This window comes from Malania oleifera, chromosome 5, assembly GCF_029873635.1.
Source record: "Malania oleifera isolate guangnan ecotype guangnan chromosome 5, ASM2987363v1, whole genome shotgun sequence".
NCBI classification, from domain to species: domain Eukaryota; kingdom Viridiplantae; phylum Streptophyta; class Magnoliopsida; order Santalales; family Ximeniaceae; genus Malania; species Malania oleifera.
Genome location: NC_080421.1, coordinates 8743166 through 8766130, shown reverse-complemented (window position 1 = coordinate 8766130; position 22965 = coordinate 8743166). Strand labels below are relative to the sequence as shown.

Sequence of the window (22965 nt, the reverse complement as noted above, 5' to 3'; positions counted from 1 at the left end):
AAATAAAAAATTCAGATTTTTTTAAATATAAAATAAATACAAAAAGCATAAACTTGGAGGTCTTAGATTGAAATTTTATTCAATTTAGATGAAAAGTTCTATAAAATTATACTTCAAGATTTATATTCCAAAACACAATGTGAGAATGTAATAAAAGATTACATAGAAATACAACGATTTATGGAACTTAAAAATATTTTTGCTGTTCCATCTGACATAAAATATAAAATGAACATTTCCATAATGAAGTTTAAAAGTTTATCTACCTATTTTGAATTCATAAAAATTTCGCATAACTGTTTGATTTATGATCACACTTTTTTTATGCGTGTAAATTGTCAAGCTAATTTATTATGACCACTTTATTTGACAGACATTCTGCAAATTGAAGGTAAGCTAAATAGTGAGTCCAGAAAAATTCATCATTCTTTATTGCAGAATAATTAAGGTTTCATTCACAAAAAAAGTAGAAATTAGATAACAAAATTTTCCTATATCACTATTAAATAATAGTAAAAAGACAGTAGAGTTGCGTTTTTGTTAAATGTAATTATTCTACATCACTTTTATATTGACTCCATCTATAAAAGTCATCATCACTGTCATGTGAATTTACATTATCAGGAACCTCATCATCATCTGCTGCTTCCTCCTCTTTTGCTGGTTCTCCTTTCTCCTCTTTCTGCTCAGGCTTTGCTGTGTACTGTACACAGGCAGAATTAAGAATCAGTCAACTACAGCAGCAAAATAATTCTTTAGACGGACAGAATAATGGATAAGGATAGGCATTAGCTTTGGAATCACCTTCGGCACCTCCTCCTCATTTGTCATGTCAATTGGGTCATCTCTATCAGAGTTCAATTTCTCCTGTGCAGCAACTTGCTGTAACCGCACAATCACTTGTTGGAAATGGGAATGATCTGCAAGAGAGTTAATAAAATTAAAGTTTCCAAGCAGGAGACTCCCCATAAATTGCCTAAAGAAGCTTCCAGTTGAAACAGAAACAATCAACTCTGCTCATATTCACCTCTTTGGCTACATACTTTACATGCTACTAAGGACAGAAGAATTCAATGAAAGCACAAGCCGAACTACGAATTTACAAATGGTGAAACAATATTTTCCATCCTACTTTTAGAGGAAAAGAACAGTAAACTTGTGGGTAGCAGGGCTGAGACGACATACACCCCAGCTCCAACCTACCATCTTCTCTGCAGTTTATGAGTTATAATACTCATCACACTGAGTATGCATTAGAGAAAGGATAAATTGTCCACTGTCTAAAGGGTTCCATCTATCAGATAGAATTGTGTTAAAGCTTGATATACAATGTTGACCCACAACCTAACAGCTTAAACTTTTAAGTAAAATGGTAATCTAACATCATATCAGAGTTAGTTACCAAAAGGTCCTGGATTTTAGTCTTGCTGCCTGCGTTTATTTCATTACCTATCATGAGTGTTATTTATTGTGTGTCAAATCTCTCCATATGCGGGGGAGTGTTAAAGTTGATATACATTGTTGGCCCATAACCTAATAGTTTAAACTTTTAGGTAAAGTGGTAATCTAAAAAATTATATAAAAAGTACCATTATTTCCTAAGGTTAGGATGCATAATCTGTAGGGCATTCCCAAGGATTCATGTGTGCATGATCTGTACACATACCAACAGAATACTTCTGCAGTTTCATGCATTCAAATCTTGAATCCACGGTGACAAGATTGTTTTTTTCAAAGGAATTGGAAAGGTGCTTGAACATTGACAGTGTGACACCCGGATGGATTTTATTTTCCTCACCATTCATTCAACCTCATAGCATTTTTTTTCCATCAATGACATTTTTCTTATGCTTAAATGAGTAATTCTACAAATATAACTCGATAAAATTTTATAATATAATAATCAGAGACTTGGGAGATGCTCTGAAGCACATATCGTATTTTCAAGATGGCTGCTCTCCCATCCCCACTACCACTTTGAGTATCCTAGGTTGTAGGCTTAACCATTTCATTTGCATCTTCTTTGACATTTTTTTAATAACTGTTTTGTAAATTTCTTAAAATGTTCTACACCATTCAAAGAAAATGATTTAATGAATTGATCAAACATCATCAAATCCAAATCATTTTCAGTAGAATTATCCAGGGGCATATCACTTAATTGGCCTCTATCCTTCATGGTAAATGGTAAGATAGTCTTCCACGAAAGATTTTAGAAAATTTCCACTCTTGTATGGAAAAAGCAATAGCAATTCAGAATACAAAAGCAAAAGTTTGAAAAGTTTCAATACGACCCAAATTTGTTTTATAGGTTTGTGTCTATTAAAGTTGCCCTTCTTCTGCCAGGGAAAAAAAAAAAAAGAGTGGGGGCGTGGGGGGGGCGAGGTGGAAGGATAACTAAAATGGTGCGACTTTTACCCTTGGTACGATTTCTTAAAGCATCATCCAGTCTAGAAGGGTGTTGACGCTCTTCCTTCTTGTATTTCAATTTAACTTGCCTGCGTGTCCGATTGGGAAAAAGTTGTTGTATCATTGATATATCTGCACCAAACTGCCGAACAGCCTGAACAAACATTGAACAGATATAAGTTGGAAGAATAAATAATCAAGGTGAGAAAAAAAAAAAAAAAACTTTGTCAGGGAGATAAGTACTGAAATTATTAAAATGAAAATACACCATCACCTAAAGTCAACAAAAAAGCTTTCAGAATTTATGCTTATGATCTCTTTGCATTCTTGCATAGTACATGTGAATACCAAGTAGTAGAACCACGCCAACGTCTGATTTAAGTTCCACACATGATACTCTGCTGTCCAAACACACGCAGCATTGTCGATCTAGTAATTAGCTAGTAATTGTTATTGATCTTAGGGTTTAAATGAATCTTCTTTTACATGCAGCACTCCAAACTTTCAGGTTGGAGAGAGAGAGAGAGAAACTTCATTTGTATATGGTATTGCTGTAATCCCCATTTCCCCACAATATAGATTATTGTAGGATCTCTAAAATCCTAGGGACACACAGAATCCACCTATAAATCAGCCAACTGCACAAACCACCATTATACCCCCCCCCCCCCCCCCGGTCACTGGAAATCCTAAAAACAAATAAAAAAACGATAGTTACCATAAACACCTATTACAAGTCGAATCTACTGAACTTTAAGAAGTTAGACATTGCCTTCTTGGAAACATATAAATTTCAAAGATTTTCTGGTTTCAGATCCACAAATGTGAACAGTGAAGAGCGAACACACAGCTGTTGTCACAAGGGTGCTAAGTGAGCTTGATATAGTGTCATGGAACTAGAAGCTTCAGCATGCAACACTACTACTGTCAGCACCTTGATCATTTAACCTTGCCAAGGGCATTTGGTTCCATTAAGCCATATACCAAGGCATCATCAAGAGATGGCCTGTAATTCGACATCATTGCTACAGTGATTGGTTTCGATTAAATTGCCATATGGTTCAGCTGAATGCATGTCAAATGCTCTAATTTCATACGATACGTGCTCATGCGGGGGAAAGTGTCATGATTCAGGAAAAATTGTGCAAAAAAAAAAAAAAACAAATTTGAGCCACACGCCATAGTGTCAATGACATTGGCAGATTGTTTGATATGTGGAGACAGGACGGTTACTTGACAATTACTTGTAATGGCTGACTTGCATGTCTTGTCTTAAACTCCGAAGGTAATTTTGTGGGTTTCTAACATGTGGCAACATTCTGGCCATGCAAATGAAGACAAAATTGGTTAGTGGCCAGGTGTCATGTTGCATCCAGGACAACCTATGCAGTTAGGGTTCTCAACTGCAAACCCTTGACGGTAGGGGGTGTAAACTTTAAACTAACATGTTGCATGCCTGAAACAATAGAGAATACATGTATGAATGCTCCTGCATGTTATTGAGTGTATTACCCTGCCTTTAATAAAAGATTAATGTTTGGAGGTGTTGCTCCTATAAATTAATCAGCTTGTGTGCATGCTATACTGAACCTATACTTGCAGGATAACAAACCAATGAAATTGATAGTAGGATATCGGCTGAACCAAGTGGGTCTTGGGGCCATCACAGTGGGTAAGAATTTGAGAGAAATTTAGACCCTGCTTGTTGATGGCTAGCACGGGTTGGTGGGATAGAATCAATTGGAAAACTTTCTTGGTTTTCCACAGATCAATGACGTGATTCCATTGGCAATGCAATCATGAACAATTAACCAAGGAATTGGTTGAGTTGCAGCAAAGGCACGTTGACTTCAAAGTTGCTACAAAAACGAAGATATCCTCAGAGAGCAATATGACAACCCTCGGACAAATTATAAATGGCAGGCTTAGTTCTGAGCATGGTCTTAAATTTCCACTAAATTGTAGAAATTTCCTTCAAAATATCTGGTTTCCATCACCCTCGAAATCGAAATGACAGTCGATTTCCGTCTTGCATAATTTATGTCAAAATCTTAACATCATCCGAAATTTATCGAAATCTTGATATTTTAGCGAAACTTGTCAAAGTTTTAACTATACAATGAAATTTCCTCGGAATTCAAATGAGAGATTTAGGAGTGAGTGAAATTTCTCTCTTAATTTATTTTATTTATTTTTATCGAAGCAAAAGATTATTACAAGTGTTTTTGAAATTATATGAAAACATAAACTTACAGCAACATTTTATTTAACCATTCATGTCTAAATTATCATTATTTGTATAATAAATTTTATTTAAATGATTTTGAATTTCATTTATACTAACTGAATGTGTTTAATGTATATTATTTTTACAAATATGTTTGTTACACATACTATATTACAACTTTTCCACCTCATACACAACATAGATGTATTTAACTTGCACTATATTAGTCCTAAAACTTATGTTATTGTATGTTAACCATTTCTAAAGTTTCACAAAGAACTCAATGCTTTACTACTAATTTTCATTATTGTTTCAAATTGAAATCAAAATTTCCGTTGAAATTTTCATACAAAATTTGAGTCAAAATCGAAATTTAAGACCTTGGTTCTAAGGATGGAGAGATTACCCTTGTGAAGAGGGCCATCTCTTCAGGTTCTGGTGGGGGCAAAATCTCACATAAAATTTGAGTTCTAGAACAAAAGTACTTCAAAGTTTGGAAAGAATCCAAGTGCAAAGGAGAATTTCTTGTGAGATACAGAGCAGAGAATGAAAGGGTTGCCAACACTTCAATGTAATTGTCAAGCAAAGCTAAGTTATCGTGGCACACTCGAACAGAGGACGATGTTAATCCTGGAAGGCCTCATATTGAGATATGGGAGACATTGAAACAATTGAAGCAAACAAACATGATTCCTGACTATGTTAAAGGAGTTCAGTTCCTCGATGCTAGACAAAAATATATATATGTCGGAGGAAAGCAAGTTGTTGAACTTCTTGTCAAGTTTACAACTGTGGGCACAAATTGAACTACAAAGACAGAGACAAAGCTGTGTAAGATCTCCATGCAACCATAGCTGCGACAAAACAAATTAATTGGTTTTAAAATCAACAAAGATCAAGAGGTAAAAACATAGTAGTTAAAAGCAGCGCAAGGCGCAATGAGGCGAAGAGGCTTGCGCCTCATACCAGGTGGGGCGAGGCGACCTACAAGAGGCGACCCTAGGCAAGACGAGGCGCAATGGGGCGCCAGGCGCAATGAGGCGCGCCTTTAGTCATTTAAAGGAGAGAAATAGCCCAAGCTAGACCCGTATCCCTCATTCAACTCGAACTAACATAGCCCTAGCCCCTTTCGACCCTTCGAAGCCCTTAGTGAGTTCGTTTGCGAGCCTTTGAACCAACCGCAAGCCTTCACGACTTCGTATTCGAGCTTCGAATGAGGATCGTGAGTTCGTCTTCGACATTTTGAAGAAGCACAACCCTGCGCGACTTCGTTTCAAACCAGCTAAAGCCCTCATGAGTTCGTCTACCTACCTTCGAAGTAGCCGTGAGTTCGTCTGCCTGCCTTCGAACACGACGTAAGTTCGTCACATCGTCTTCGACATTTCGAGCCAGCTGCAAGATCGTCTTTGAGCCTTCAAACCTTTGTAAAGTCTTCTTCTTCTTCTTCTTCTTCTTCTTCTTTATATGTAAGCTTGTAAATTAAATATTTAGTTTAATTAATGTAAGCTTATAAATTATAACTAATACATAATATTTATTCTTTTTACTGAAATTTAGCTACTATTTTTTAATTTGTAATATTTAGTTTAATTAATGTAAGTTTATAAATTATAACTAATACATAATATTCATTCTTTTTATTAAAATTTAGCTACTGTTTTTTAATTTGTTTGGAAATGCATTATATAAGTCCTAAATTTTAAATGGGTTATTGTCTGGATTAGGCTATTAGCTACTAATACAAAATGAGTTATTGCCTAATTTGCCTGAAATATATGATGCATTGTTTTTCCACTTAGGATACGGGATACCAAGTCTAAAATCTTAAATGGATTCTAGTTCTGGATGTGAGGCCTCGGCAAAGAAAGATCCCGCATGGAAGTATGCACATTTGGAGGATCAAAAAAATAGAAATAATTTGACTTGCAATTTTTGTGGTAAAGTCACAAAGGGAGGAATATTTCGGGCAAAACAAAACATTGTCAGAGGATTTCAAAATGTGAAAGAATGCTCTAAGTGCCCTGCTCATGTACGTGAGAAGATTAAAGAGTATATGTTGAAGAAAGATATGGAAAAGGAGGAAAATGAGCTATTGCCCGACTTTGATGATATAGATCATTACGGTGAAGATGAAGAAGATGAAGTTCAAGAAATTGACACTCGTGGCAAGGGAGTACTTACTGGTGATGGAAGTAAAAGATCATACCAATCCAACTTGAGGAAACCAAAACAGAAGGGGCCTATAGACTTGTTTTTTACTCCCGATCCAAAAAAAGCGGTTCAAGCTAGGAAGGGAAGATGAAGCAAACATCAATAAATGAGGCGTGCAAAAAAGAACTAAGAAAAAAGGCAATAGGAGATTTCGCTAGGTGGATGTATGATGCTGGAATACCATTTAATGTTGTACGTCAGAGCAGCTTTGCAGTGGCACTTGAATCGATTGAATAATATGGTCCTGGAATAAAGCCACTTAACTATCATGAAGTGAGAGTTCCTTACCTAAAGGAGGAAGTTAGTCGAATGAAAGAGTTGTTAAAGGTTTATAAGGAGGAATGGATAAAATATGGCTACTCAATTATGTTTGATGGTTGGAGAGATTCGGTTGCTAATAAGGACATAATAAACTTCTTAGTGAACTCTCCAAGGGGATCAGTATTCATCAAGTCTACTAATGCTTCTAATCTTGTCAAAAATACAGATAGAATGAACAAATTACTTGATAAGATGGTAGAGGAAATTGGAAAATCAAATGTAATTCAAGTAGTAACTGACAATGTGATTACCCATCAAAACTACGTAATTGGACGTTTAACCCGGGCTTTATGGTTTATATTTTTAATTAAATGTCCAAAATTGTCCAACATTTTAATAAAGTGCCAAAATCATCATTCTTGAACTTTATTGCACTATTTATGAAGTTTTGGTAATTTTTTGTCGCAGAAAAATTCCCGAGAACCAAAACTGACACCTGTTCGTATTTTGTGTATAACTTTTCCGTCCAAACTCCGATTAAGACGATTCAAATTTCTGGAGAAAGAGGAAAGGATTATCTACAACTTTCGTGTTTTGAGTTTTGTGAGATACGGGCTCCAGAAGAGTCAGATTTGCGATGAATAGAGAATGAAAAAAGTATAGCAATTCGGGTCAACTCCAATTAGGTCAAGTTGCTAGGTCGGGTCTCCTATCCGGGTCTAGGGCTTTCCCCCCTATCCTATTTAACCCTTCTCTTTCTCTTCCTGCATAGGCAGCCCCCGGGGCTCCCCATTCTCCTCTTCTTCCCTCTTCTTCTTCTTCTTCTTCTTCTTCTTCTTTAGTTTGTTTTTTTTCTGCTTTGTTCCTTCTCTGTTTTCCTTTCCTTCTTCCCCTGTTCTTCCTTAGCTCTGCCTTTCCCTATCCTCTTCCTTGCCCTTTGTTCCAGTCCTCCTTCAGCACAGCACCCACGCACAGCATAGCTGCAACACCAGCAACACAGCAGACCCTCACGGCACAGCAACAATACTCGCAGCTTGCAGCAACTCCTCCAACACAGCAGACCTTCACGCCACAGCAGGCCAGCACTCTTCCTTTGCTCCAGCTTCAACCGAGGACAACCAACTAGCAGCAGCAAAGCCTTCCAGACCTCTGTGCAGGAGCCTCCACACAGCAGAAGCACATCAGCAGAGTACCTCCAGCCATGGCCCCTGCTGCAATTCTCCTATGTTCTCTCTCTCTCTCTCTCTCTCTTTTATCTTTTCTCTTTTAATATTGATACAGGATAGTATGTTTTTTTCTATTTACTGAAGGTATTTAAAAAAGCTTGGATTTTGAATATTTTATCTTTGCAATAGTTGATTGTTTAATTATTTTTGTCTTTTGTATTTTATTTTATGGGTAGATTTAGTTGGAAGTTTATATTTAATTATGCTTGGTTTCATATTTAAATTAGTTTTTTTTTCTTCCCGAGATTTAATTTTTTTTCGAAGTTCGGTTTAGTTAGGACCAGTTTTATCAAAGTTCATATTTTTACTTTCTACCATCGTTCCTTTTTTTATGTGTTGCATTTTGATTTGAGTTATTGGATTGTGTTAAAGTTCCGTTTTTTTAGTGCGTGTGTGAGTTTGATTGAGTTTCCATTGCATGTTTTAATTCCTTATTTGTAGTTGCCATCTTTACTAATGCGTGTTTAGGTATTTCCTTAAGCAGACTAGGATTTCCATACTTGTTTTTTTATTGCAAGCATGAGTGGCTAAGTTCGGTAACTTGGGTTGTGGGTCGATGTCGTTTGCATTCCATGGTTTATTAGTTATCCTATGATATCATTGTTAAACTTTTATTTAGTTAAAACCGAAAATTGAAGGGATCGTTGATAAATCGCTAGCTCTTGCTTCTTGTTTTGTTGTTGACATTAGGCACATCAAAACCTTGATTTAATCTAGGATTTTCATCAACTAATTTACACGACATTCGGTTGATGCTTAATGAGAGTTTATATTTTCTTCCGTTTGGATGTGGCAAATTTACTCGAGTTTAGTAATAGAATTTCATCTTATTAATGCCTTGATTGGATTAACAAGAAGAGGAGTAAGGCCTAGGGAATTAGTAAACGATGGAAGCAAGCAGACGTTGACCCGTAACCCGAGTGTTTGGTAAAATTTGTTTAGTTTTGGTTGCGTTATTAGATTTACATTTTTGGAAAATTGATAAAATTTCAGTTTCATTTTGATAGTTTACCCAAGCTTCTCTCACTTTGTTTATTGTTTTCAAAATCGAAAAAGATCAAAAATATTTTCAACCTACATTTGACAGCAACAGGATTTCACTAAACTTACATAAATACTTTGATACTCAGTGGTCCCTGTGGAATACGATCTTGGACTCATCCTTGATACAACTTGACACTTCTGCACTTGGAAGCATAACTCAGAACGAGTCACAATGCATCAAACTATGTTGCAGCAGGTAAGAACTTATTTCTAGAACTACTTTCTATAGTGTATATATTATTTATTTTAATATTTTAATGAGTTCATTCCTTGATTATTAAACAAGGAGATGGTTGGAAGCAAAGAGGGCACATTTATATTGGACACCGTGTGCTGCTCATTGCATTGATTTAATTTTGGAGGATATTGGGAAGATGCCTTCAATTCATGCAACTTTGAAAAGGGCAATTTTTTTGAATGGTTATATCTATAACAGTGTTGGTGTTGTTAACTTAATGAGACAATTCACTGGAGGGGATGAATTACTAAAACCTGCAGTTACAAGATTTGCAACTACCTTCATCACCCTTCGTTCAATCCACCTTCAAAAGAACAACTTGAGGAAGATGTTTACTTCTGAAGATTGGAATACTACTAAATGGGCAAAGGAGGCAGCTGGCAAAAGAGCAACTAGTATTGAAAGAAATTATGACAGGTTTGTACAAATGTATTGCAAGGTTACTGCCAACTATTGAAATGCAAGATAAAGTTTCAAATGAGTTGGAAAAATACAATGCCGCTAGCAGTGTCTTTGGAATTAGTTTGGCAGTGAGACAAAGGAAGACAAAAGCACCAGGTAAAGTGGCATTTGTACTACCTCTTTCTTTTTGAAAATTATTTTTGCTATTTACCTAGTAGGTATTCATTTAAAATTTATTTTATAACAGCGCAATGGCGGATGGCATATGGATCAACAACTCCAAACTTGCAAAAGTTTGCTGTGAAAATTCTTAGCCTTGCGTGTAGTGCTACCGGCTGCGAAAGAAATTGGAGCATATTCCAACATGTAAGTCATTAGTATATCATGGATTAATTATTAAAAGAACAAGAACTACCATTCTACTGCTTTTTAGAATCATTATTAACCATATTACTTTAAACTTTTTGCAGCTTCATAGCAAAAGGAGAAATAAGCTATCCCAGCAACGCTTGAATGATTAGGTATTTGTGAAATATAATCGAACTCTGAGGCGTCGATACGACAAACGTGACACCATTGATCCATCCTCCTAAAGGACATTGATGATAGTAATGAGTGGTTGATTGGTAGGATGGACGGCGATTCTGATGAGGATGATGAACTTGTGTTTGAAGATGATAATTTGACTTGGGATTCTGTTGCTAGAGCTGCTGGACTAAATAACCCCCCACATCACACTAGATCAAGAATAAGTACAAATATGCCATCATCGTCTAAAGGAAAAGGAAGAACTTCATCTAGTAGTGCAACCAGTGCTAGGGGTAGGACCACAATGTTGGAACTTGTAGATGAGGATGAAATCCAAGTGGATAGTGCAGAGGAGACGGAGGAGGAAAAAGATGTTGGAGAAAACAGTTCTGATGATGAAGAGGAAGATGATGATATCTTCGCCCACTTAGTTGATGATGAGTGATGATTGAGGAGGATTTTTAGATTTTATACTTCGAAATCTTTTATTGTACTCTTTTCTTTTGATGTTGAACTATGTTGAATTGTTGATGCTTTTGGGCTTCGTCTTGGCAATTTTATTAAATTTCCAATTTTGTTATTGAATGTTTTGGCATTTTAAATTCTAATATTACTAGATATTCATATGTTCATATATAAATTACCCCAAATAGACATTTTACACCATTTTAATAATTGTGCGCCTCACCTTCGTGAGGCGCGCGCCTTCGCCTCGGCTCGCCTCGCGCCTCTAACTACTATGGGTACAAATCCAAGCCAAAGAAAGACGAGACAAAAGTAAGGCCAAGAAAAGAAGGGGAAGAAAAAGGAAAGTGGCTCTAAGGCAGACGGGAGTAATCGAGAAATGGGAAAGTAAACTTCAAAGTTCCAAAAATTCTGGTTGCTTCATCAGGAATGGCCCTCATTGAGCTCACGATTGTCTAAACTAGAGAAAATTAACACTTTGGCAGCCTCAAATTCAGAGGATGGTGACTTGGATGCTGAGGACCGTCATATCTTAATTCGTTATAATTGTTGAAGACTCACAGCTGTGAAGCCCCTATCTCAAAAGGGCCTTATGTACGTGCTGTTGAAGCTCAACTGGATTGATATAGATGCAATGGTGGATTCGGGGACCACTTATAATTTCCTTGCAGATAAGGAAGTGGTGAACTATGGTCTCAAACTTTACAGAATTCAAGTTGAATAAAGATTGTGAATTTGAAAGCAAGGCCTATTTAGGGAATGACTATTGTTGTTCTAACCATGAGTTCATGGGAAGGGCAATGTAGCCTGACATTTACCCTTGGATGACTTCAATGTCATTCTACGAATGAAGTTACTTGAAAAGGCAAAAGTGATGTTGATGCCCCACCTTGATCTTAGATGAACAAGCTGTGTAGGGTTGGTAATATATCAGCCATACAAGTGAATGCTAGATTAAGGAAAGGGGAGTCCACATCCTTGGCTACTTTTGTGGAAATTAAGCCAGATCAATTGATGGAAGTGGAAGTTCCTGATATTGTTGCAAACCTTCTAGGAGAGTTCTCTGATGTTATGCCTAAAGAACTCCTGAAGTCTCACCCACCCCGAGGTGCAACTCATCCAACCTTCAAAGCCCCTCCACTGCTGTTTCAAAAGAAACGAGCTGGTTTTGTGCAGATGTGAGTACGTCATCAAGCGTTGAACAAAATCACCATAACAAGTACCCTATTCTAAACTTGGAGTTGCTGTTTGATTGACTCTCCAAGGCCTTCTATTTCACAAAACTGGACCTGCTGTCTGAGTATTGGCACGTGCAAATTGCAGAAGGGGATGAGTTAACGACAACATGTGTGACCGGATATAGCTCATATGAATTCTTGGTAATGCCATTCAGTTTTACTTTTGCTCCTATATGTAATTTAGCGAATGATGTACTCCGTGAATATTGACCATTTTGTGGTTATGTGTCTAGATGACATTGTCATTTACAGTGATTTCTTGGAGGATCACAAGCGGCACTTGAGAAAGGTGTTCACCAAATTGTGGGAGAATCAATTGTATGTTGCAAAAGAAAAATGCTCTTGGGACATTGGGGGAGCAAAGACATGTCAAAATGGATGGAAGAAGATCAAGGTTGGCCTGCACCCTCAAGGGTTGTCAAACTGCATTCATTCCTTGGGATGGCCAACTACTATCAGAAATTCATTCAGGGGTATTCAAAGAGCATTGCTCCATTACAAGAAATGGGCATGGACAGAAGAATGTCAGAGTTCCTTAAATGAAGATCAACAATAAAATAGTTCATAAGGGACATTAGATAGGCAGAAAGGCATACATGACCTGACTTTCAATGTTAGTTTTTTAAAGCTTTTCTATGTAGATATCCTAAATGAAAGTAGAAGACAAGCAAAGAGAGCCCCGCAAATGATCAAAAAATAGTTTGACGAGGATGTTGCAAAAATCCAATCCTGGATCACAGACTTGAACGTAAGAGTAAGAAGAACTGAAGAACCCACTACATAGTGAAGTAGAAAGGATTGCCCAAGGCAGATGCAAGTAGCGAAGAGATATGAGTCTATAGAAGTTTTAAAAACAAATAGGGAATTATCTAGACAATTTCCCCAAGAGGATGCTTGAGTATTCCGGTGGGGTGGTTTGTTAGCCCCTTGATAACTTGACATTGCCAAGGCACGTCGTTCTATTAAGTCATGTGCCAAGATATAGGCTCTCTCCTAGGATTTACATGGTTCCGTACTAAGTTGCTAAAGAGGGAGCACATAGTAGTTGAGATGCTTGAGTAGATGTTCAACATAGTAAAAGATGGACATGGTTGGGGCCAGAGTCTTTGATAACATCGCTACAGCTCATTTTGGTTATGCTGCTAGAAGGTTAACTAGGTTATATGTCAAATGCTCTAAGGTCATGTGGTACATGACCATATGGTGGGAAGAGTGTACGTGCTACACGAAGGTTTGATTGTGGGCTATTGGCTTAACCAAGTGGGACTTAGTGCCATCGCAGTGGGGTGGAATTCATGGGAAATTTAGACCCTGTGGCACCTACCAAGTTGAGAATTTTTTAAAGCAATACTAAAGTTGTCAATGGGGGTATCAAATGTGCGTTGAAAACCACAAGCAATTAAGACCAAAGAAAGGAAACCAGCCATCTAATTTGTTTTACTGAAAATTTCATCAGATTGTATTCCACATCAATGAAAGGGAGCTTAAGCGCAACAGTAAAGTTATTGCTGTGTGACTCAGGTCACAGGTTCAGGGCATGGAAACAGCCTCTTGCAAAAATGCAAGGTAAGGCTGCGTACAATAGACCAATTGTGGCCCACCCCTTCCCCGGACCCCACATACACCGAAGCTTTGTGCACTAGGCTGCCTTTCTTTTTTTGTATTCCACATCAATGACAAATTGAAATAAGATATTTTAAGAGCAATCAGCAGTCAACCAACACTAGCACTATGTATAAATAAACCATCTAAGATCACCAAAATTTCATGCACAGAGCTCACAATACAACACCTTCACAATGACAAGGCAACAAACAACAAAAATAATGCTCTACCTTCCCAGTTTAGATACCACATACAACCAACGTGATCATTGCCTAAAAACTGAAAGCTCATAAAAATGAGGCAACAGCCAAAGCGAGGGCATGACTAGGGGGCATTTGATAAGATTGAGAATTAGGCATTGAATACCGAATGCAAACGCAGTTCTGAATTTTTGTGGACCAAATTCTAAATATATGACTTGAGCAAACTTTAAATCTGAATACAAAATTTATTTTAACATTTTAGTAACTAACCACTAAATATGTGTGTAGATAGGGTTTGGGAGATGAGGATTAGTGTGCCATAGCATTGTGAATTTACATTTGTTTTTGTGGACAAAAATGTACAACAGAGCCTTTGAATGGACTTCTCGTTGAATCAACAGGAAGGTAACTGGCTCAGTCGGAGGTAATTCAGCTCAGATTAAGAGGTTTAGCAAACAAGCATGGTTTAGAACATTAAGAGTACAGCCTTTGTTCAGAGGCAATTAAACTCAAACAAGTAGTGGACGTTCATGCAATGTGGATTAAGAAGCCGTCATAGTATGGACAACACAACAATGCTTAGCTACATGAGAACAACTTTCAAACATGACTATCATGTTAGGGTCAAGCCGGAAGAGACTAGATAAATATAATGTTGCAAGATGCAATTAAGAAGGATTGAAGCATTAATTAAGAACCATTAAACTATTGTTGGAAATAGAATGGGAAAATAATACTACTAAGGATCCAAAAGCAAGGAATAATTGCAAATTTGTGCATATTTGAAGCATTAAATAATACCTAGAAGTACATAAACATAATACTGAAAAAAACAACATGGCTTTCGGGAAGTTCGCTACACATTTTTTAAGCCAAGAATGCCTTCTGAAAAAGACGTCAAGTACAAATGGCAAGCAAAACAAAAATTTACATTAACAAAAATCCTATGTTCACCACAGCATTCCAACCATATTTAGTATTAATTATTAATGAGTGAGACAACATCTCTAAAATCAAGTACATAAATGTGAAATTAATGTTGAATATACCTCGTAAAACAACTCTGTCTCCTGCTTTGACCATCTTGCACTAGGCACTTTATCCATATAAGATTGGTAATTTAATAGAGAGTTATCCTCTTGAACCCTATCGCCTTCTTCACCGTCAAGAGAGCCTCTGTCTTGCTCTGAAGCAACGCTATCCTCCTCATTATAAGGAGCGTCCTCAGGAAAATAGCTCTCAGAACTACACAGCAAAAGGCATTAAAAATGATAATAAATGGACTATATATGACTGATACTCGTATTTGAAACAGGCACACAGAATAAGCAATTGTGACACAAACAATAGGCATTAAAAATGATAATAAATGGACTATATATGACTGATGCTCGTATTTGAAACAGGCACTCAGAATAAGCAATTGTGACACAAACAATAGCAATAAATGTTTATTAAAAAATGGGCAAGTGTCAAACTTGGGGTCAATCAAAAGCCAATCATCAAGTTAAACACGAACTTTTTGAACATCTTTCCTAAAAAATTCCCTAAAACAATCTTCCCTGCCCCAAAAGGCAAGTCTACAATGAACAAAAGCATGTTCATCACATGCAACACATGAACCCTAGAGACAAATCACAAATTAACACATGTTGCAATCATTAGAAGGTGGAAGCAGATGGATTTTTTAACAAGCAAACATGTTAAACCAGAATGTAATTGCAGCCCTAAAATATCATTACACCAAATCAATAGAATCAAAACTAGAGATACACATCTCCCACCTTATAGTATCATCAAGACTGCTTGAGTGGACAAAATTTTCACCATGTTGGCAAAATTATTCAATGATACACTTGTGCCCATAAAACACCTAATAGTGGCAAAATAAATTACAAAGTTCCATATATATTACGGCATCACTCCAACAAATGCATTTTAATAAGGCAAAAAAAGTTATAAATTTCCATATATATATATATCACAGTACCGCTCTCAATAAATGCATTTCAATATGCTCAAGAAAGCTCTTTTAAGGGGATAATCAGAATAATACACCACTAATTGAAGATCCTTGCATTTAACATAGCGCTAAAATTTGCAATTTATTTTGAGAAAGTATTGTATATTATTTTTATTCACTCACCAACTTTTTACTTTAACTGAAAGAAAAAAAATTAATTTCTTGACCAAGGATATTCCTTCTGTGAGCAAACAAATTGCAATAGTTGCATCACACTAATTCCAGTTACAATTTGCATCATAAAACTACAGTAACTTTCAAAATCCTAGCTACATAATTGCAATATTTGCAACACATTACCTTCAGTTGCAACTTGCAACATGTCTAGTAACTACTGTAACTCAGACTCCTCGCCACAAATAACATTCGCTTGAGGTTAAACAGAGTTATATTTTTTGTATTAAGTTGAAAAATATAGGAAATGCAAGCAACATGCAGGTGTAAAACAAATAACTTCTTCTGATTCTCTGAACACAAACCAATAGCTTCCCCTCTGCCCCCCCAAAATAAAAATTAAATACACAAACATAAGAACCTTTGCTCTGAGCTTTTCCGTGCATGAATATCTTCTTCCTTCGTTTTATTTTTCAAGTGAGCAAAAAATTTTGAACTTTGTGCTTCGCATTTCATCAAACCATTGCACCCGATTTCAAAATTAAAAGGCAGATAGCATGCATCAAGCAATTAAGAATATTGGTTTCTGTTTAAAAGGCCATTACCTTTGATTGGTTGTTAAAGGGGTTTTCAATGATGTTGCCTCTTTATTCTGCATAAAAATGTGGAAACATGAAACAAAATCAGCAATGACATAATAAAAATCAGAAACTAAACCTTATGCTAAGACGAAAAAGCCAAATGATTTTATTTTGATTAGATAAAAGTGACAAAAAAAAGAGAGAGAAGAGAAACCCATGACGTGTACCGCTAACCGTTCCTTGTATTCAGCAAGCAGAATTAGATCCTTGAGACGTATATTTTGACGGTCAAGCTCATCCTCTGGGGTTTCAAGCAAAACCTTGTCCACTATCATCATATACAAGGAGGAGAAGACACATTAACAAGAAATCATTGTCACAAAAAAGGTGAAAAGGAAATTGTAACACACAAAGTGTTGTTACCGCGCCTTTTGTTTCGTCTAGTAGTATGAGAAAACTTTTTAGGAGGTTGTTTAGCCGACTGACCCAGTACTTCCGTCGCTTGCTTACGCTTTCGAACTGGTTTTTCATTCTCACCCACCACTTTCTCTGACTTTCCTTGAGCTTGTCTCTTTGGGGATGTAATTTCCACTCTATACTCATCATCATTATAATCTTCTTCATTCCCTAAAAAACCATGAGAAAGTTCACCAGGGAAGGCACCACTATCATGAGTATCATCATCAGGCTCATCGACAAGAGTATGTGCAGCTACCCGCTTTCTCAACCGCATTGATAATTCACCAACTCCATTCTCCTCACTGCCAGTCGCTAGAGGCTTCCCAGAAAGATCTGCCACTCTAGGCGATTTTCTTTTCCTTTTCTTAGTACTCTGAGAATCCCAAAAAAAAATTTATAAAGATAATAACAATATAGACAGGGTAAAACTGATTTAAAATTATTGAAAGGCAATGTCTTATTTATGTGAAATAAAGATTGCATAACAAACCAAAGACATTCATATCATTATATATTTCCATTGACTTTTGAAACAGTAGCTGAACGCACATTGTTTTCAGGATTGGCAGCGTCAGGAGTCTCCCCAAGGTCTGTTGGTTCTTCATCAACAAGGAGTTCAGACATGGGATCCATAGGGATAGAGTCATCAAACCTCATGGATGGGAAATCAAGAACATCATCAGGGGGGAAGGCAGAAGCTGTGCCCCCAACAACATTCACAGCATTAAGAGGAACCAACTGGGGATCCTGCGGACATGACACATACTCAACTGCATCAGGATGAGGGATGATGGCTGTGAGGGGCTTCCCCTTTTCACAATGTCCCTTCGGCTTGGGCAGGAATTTGAGAGTACGCTGTTCTGAAATTAGCACAAAATTAAGAAACTACTCAATACAAGGAAAAATAATGCATTGGGCCCAAATCTTTGTACATACCAGATGTAATGGTGGACTCAGAAATAATATCTAAGGTATCCAAGCAAGGAAAGGCCACCACTGCCTGCAGCAAACCAAAGTTCTAGCAATATTAAATCAATAAAATACACATTTCAAAAAACATCATAACCATTAGATCATTAAGTCTTTACCTCTGTTTCCAACCTTCCATTATCAACCTGAATCACTCTGTTAGTCTCCCTGCAGGCTACTGGATCTTGGATTACAGAAGGGTTGGGATAAGTGTCAGCTGCTGCAGCATCAGACACCATGAAGGATGATAAGTTGACTGAAGAATGAACAGGAACAAAAGGTTCTCTCTCTGCATGTGCAGCATTGGAAGCAGCAAGAGCTGGGATCTCTGAAAAAGGAAAAGAACTGTCTGTCTTGGCATTAACAAGAACGGATGTTGGGAACTCATTGCCTGGCTGCATATCATCAACCTTAGGTTGGAGCTTTTTTGCAGTGCTCACTGCCAAAATAGCAAATGAACTACTCATTCCAAGGAATATTGGCCAATAAAATATTCCAACAAACTAAAAGTCGAATTTCTTCCTTGCTCACCCATTGCTGTTGTAGACTGAGACATAAAACCATCCAGGCATTCCAATCCCAAAAATATGTCCGCATTCTGTGGGGTAATAGAATTTAAGAACCATATGAATTAAATAATGCAGAAGGAAAGAGAATGCCTGTATCTTTACCTCTCCCGTTGATTTTCCGACACCACTACCATCAGACATTGCCACATCCAAATGCAGAGAATCGGTGGAACCTACATCCACTCTGGTCGAAAGAGATTGAGACGAGGAGTTGACAAGCCCAGAGCTTCTATTTTTATCAGAGAGTAAAATTCCTCTAACCGCACCCTCATTGTTTTCCAATGAGCCTTTATTTCCAAGACTATCCAAGGTAGCTGAAGACAAGTTAACGGGATCAGTCAATCTATGATTTATAACATCAACAGTCTGATTTGCCTGCATGGTGTCTGAGCTAGTTGAGGCCGGCGTAACATGCTTTCCTGTCATACCATGAGGGAGTGTGGAAGCAACAGATGCATCTGTCTTCCTCCCAGGCTGAGGCTTGGGTTTAAACTTGCCACGAGCACGAGCTGGAAGAGAAATAAACATAGATCACTCCTTCAAGCAGCAAATTGACGAGGTGCGAAGCATTACTTACGATTGTTTGTTGCAGGCATTGGAGAAAACTCATCAAAATGATCCAAATCAAACCCAGTGGAATCTGCCTACAACCAACAGTATCCCCTGGGTAAAAAAGCTCATGAAACATGTACGTTTGGCCAATGCAGAACTAAGTGATATAAATCTTACCACTCTTCCTGATTTTTGGAAACTTGAGTTCCCAAATTCATAGCCATCAGACACTGAAACCTCTAAAGGCAAAGCTTCAGTGGAGTTTGTTTCCTCTCTAACTGCATTAAGCTGCGATGCAGGATCCAGTAATACAGCATTTCCGTTATCATCAGAGGAAGGGCATCCTGGAAACGAGCTTTCGTCTTTTTTCAACAGCTCTTTGGTCTCAAGAATCTCAGACGTACACATTGAAAAATTATCTGGACTATTCAGTGTGTTATCTGCAGCAGCAGCATGCCAAACAGGTTGTGTCGTATCTACACCAGCGGAGGTTAGTACCTCTGTTTGTTCCTTGATAGCATTCGGGAGGATAGGAGCAGCTAATGCAGATGTTTCCTGTCCAGCCTTTGGGTTGACCTTTGGTTGAAACTTTTCAGAAGCCCCAGCTTAAATAGATTGTTTAATGTCAACCACCAAAACATAAGAAAGAAAAGAGCAGCATATAAAACAAATTGAAATTGTTGAGAAAGCATTAATTACCAATACCTCTGGCTGGCTCAGGAACCATATCATCAAAAAGGCCCAAATCAAACCCCATAGAATCTGCCTAAAAATCAATCAAATTTGATTGGCAATAAAATTAACAAAACATGTAGATGCAATATTGGAATACCATGGGCGAAAAGAGAGAGAATTATAATGTAAAAGTATTGAAAACGAAAGTAATGAGAAGTTGTTGAGTTATGATCATTTTTCAAAAAAATTATTTAGTGAAATTTATTCATGTTGGGTTTTTTTTAATTATTTTGTCCAATAAGAAAATAAAAGATATTTAAAAATAGTAAAAAAATTAATGGGATCAATCAAGGTAGAGAGAGAGAGAGAGAGGGAGGGAGGGAGAATTTAATAAATAATTTTTTTTAAATTTAGTAGGGCCCATTTTTGACAAATGAGAGAGAAAATTTAAAAAATTGGAAATGATTAAAAAAATAATGGGGTTTGCATGGGGCCCTCTACCTATGTTGAGAGAAGAGGGGAAAAATGTAAATATGTATGTAAAAAAAACTTTTGAGACTCATCTAGGCCTTTCCATCTATAAGAGAAAGCAAAACAAGAGAGATGACAAAAGCTTAAAAAAAATTTGGGGGGGGGGGGGAATGGTAGTTAGACCTGGCAAAGCGGATCGGGTCGGATTTATCCGTGGCGGATAAGGCGGATTATTGGGTGAAAAAATCATAATCCATATTCGACTCGTTTAAGTGGCGGATTAAGCGGTTTCGGGTCGGATAATTCATAGCGGATGGGCGGATAATCCGTCATTCTCAAATATAATTTTATTAATAATTTATTTTTTGTCATAATAATTTAAGTTGTATACGGTAACTTGCGATTAGTTTGTGTATTAATTTTTTTTTAGTAACTATATCAATCATTCAATCATTTATACTAATTAGCAACTCCTGATTCATGCAAGTAAAAATGTAAACAATAAAACATAATAAATTAGTCCCAATCCAACTCAAAATAGAAACTCAAACTCAAACTCAAACATAATAAATAAGTCCCAAGAAATTTCTAAAAATTTCGCAATCAAAAGGCACAACAATGCCAATTCTAAAGAATAATTTGTCACTTATGCATTTTAACAAGCTTCATTCAAGAAAACATGATGTTCCAACAAGTGAATTCTTCAAAATAAGATCTTTAATTCCATTTAAAAATTTTGCACTCAAAAGGCACATTGCCTTTATGCCCATGGAAATGCCTAAATGATGACATTTCAAATTGAGGATTCTTCAAAATAAGACCTTTGGCTCCATTTAACAGAGCAGAGAAAGCCACAAAAAAATAATTCCAATAGTATTACTAGCTTAAATTTTTAAAGAGAAAATGGATTTATATTTAGAATATTGAATAATATTAGTAATAAATTGCCTTTGTTTTCCAGTTGACCAGGAGGTTAGATGACAAAAAAAATAGAGACTAATCACCACTTGGACATTTTAACAAACATGTAACGAAACATGATATTGTAAAAAGTGAAATTTTTTAAGAGAAGAAAAGAAATAGAAAATGCTAATACAAGAAGAACGCCCAAACTAGGTTTGAGCTAATCGATCGTGGTGACTCTCAGCAACACCAGTAATGCCAAAACATCTTTATTGAGCATCCAGTCCCAAATCAAATCCATAGAAGACCCATGATCTCAAAAAATATGGGCACCAAATAACCAAAATAACAATGAAAGTAGAATTCCACGCCTTCCAAAATCTCTAAATTCAACCACCAAGAAATCCTCCAAAGAATAAGGGCACCCATAACACTTCCCAACAGGCCAAAAATCTTGTTCCAAAGACACCAAGCCACAGGACTGAGAATAAATGAGCACATTCCTTATTACCATAGCTACACATGACACAAACATCTGAACATAAAGCCTAATAAGGTCTCTCAACCTGCAAGGCTACAACAAATCATTGGTGTTAACCCTATTAAGAATGGTGATCTACACAACACCTTTACTTTGAAGGAACTTTAGCTCTCCACAATTTATTGGCAAGATGAAAAAAATGGTAAGATGTGTTCAGGTGAATACAGAATCATTTACAAGAGCAAACACCATAATTATCCAAACACCAATCCTAAAATCCCCACAATGGTAATAACAAGAAGAATCCAAGAACCACATGAGAGAGTTCCTCAAGCTCCCCATCATTATGGTTAAAACAAAAAGTGAAAATCGCAAACAATGCTGCTAAACATACTAAAAAACTGATGAACATGGAAAGCAAAAAGCAGATTTGTAGAAGAAGAAGAAGAATACTTACAAATTCGAACTTCGACGCAAAGGAACTCACGAACTCACAAACGCTCAAAGACGAGCTTGCGAGGAGCTCCTTCTGGTTTGAAAATGTCCACGATGAACTCGCGAAGCTCCTGACGAAGGAACCGAACTCGCGAAGGGCTCCTGCTGGTTCGCAGTGTGGAAGACCAACACACGAAGGCCAGAGGGCTTCGAAGGGTCGAAGAAGAAGGCCAGAATGAAGGGCCTCTCACTCAGTCACTCTCTCCTCTCGTGTTGGCTCTCTGAGCAGAGACGTTCGTCACGCTCAAATGAAGAAGAATCGAATAGGGCAGCAAGCAGCTAGGGCTCGAATTGAATTGGGCTGCGGGCATTAGGTGATTAGGGATTTAGGGTTGGGCCGGTTGGCCTGGGATTGGAGTGGGAGGGGCCGATTGGGGTGTGTGGGCCGTGCGGCAGTGGGAACTTGCGCTGTGGGCTCACTAGGCTGGCTGGGTTTGGAGTCTTTGGACTTTGGCTGTAGCCTGTTGGGCTTTCCTAAGTTACTAATGTAAGCGGGTTGGCAGATATCCGCCGGATAAACCTGACCCGACCTACGAAGGGAACAGATATGAAAATAAAAAATCATATTTGACTCGTTTAGCAAATGGATTAACGGATTTTTATCCATTTTGTCAAA

General features: G+C 37.2%; 1 protein-coding gene across 6 annotated transcripts; it reads right to left on the bottom strand.

Annotated features, from left to right (window-relative positions):
- Positions 1-404: 404 nt before the first annotated feature.
- On the bottom strand, positions 405-22637 carry LOC131156489 (uncharacterized). Of its 6 annotated transcripts, none has more exons than XM_058110211.1 (16): positions 22312-22637; positions 20030-20090; positions 19502-19929; positions 19350-19416; positions 18875-19281; positions 18735-18801; positions 18323-18642; positions 18171-18234; positions 17784-18094; positions 17199-17607; positions 17003-17103; positions 16800-16846; positions 15107-15302; positions 2419-2563; positions 805-920; positions 405-703 (listed from the first exon to the last, which is right to left on the bottom strand). In XM_058110211.1, exons 2-16 carry the CDS (start codon positions 20079-20081, stop codon positions 551-553), a joined length of 2883 nt encoding a protein of 960 aa, XP_057966194.1. In that variant the 5' UTR covers positions 20082-20090; positions 22312-22637; the 3' UTR covers positions 405-550. The 6 variants fall into 6 exon arrangements, with proteins under 6 accessions (XP_057966194.1, XP_057966191.1, XP_057966195.1 ...); XM_058110208.1 differs by having other exon boundaries at positions 20024-20090; positions 22312-22627; XM_058110212.1 differs by having other exon boundaries at positions 16800-16848; positions 17017-17103; positions 20024-20090; positions 22312-22627.
- Positions 22638-22965: the final 328 nt, after the last annotated feature.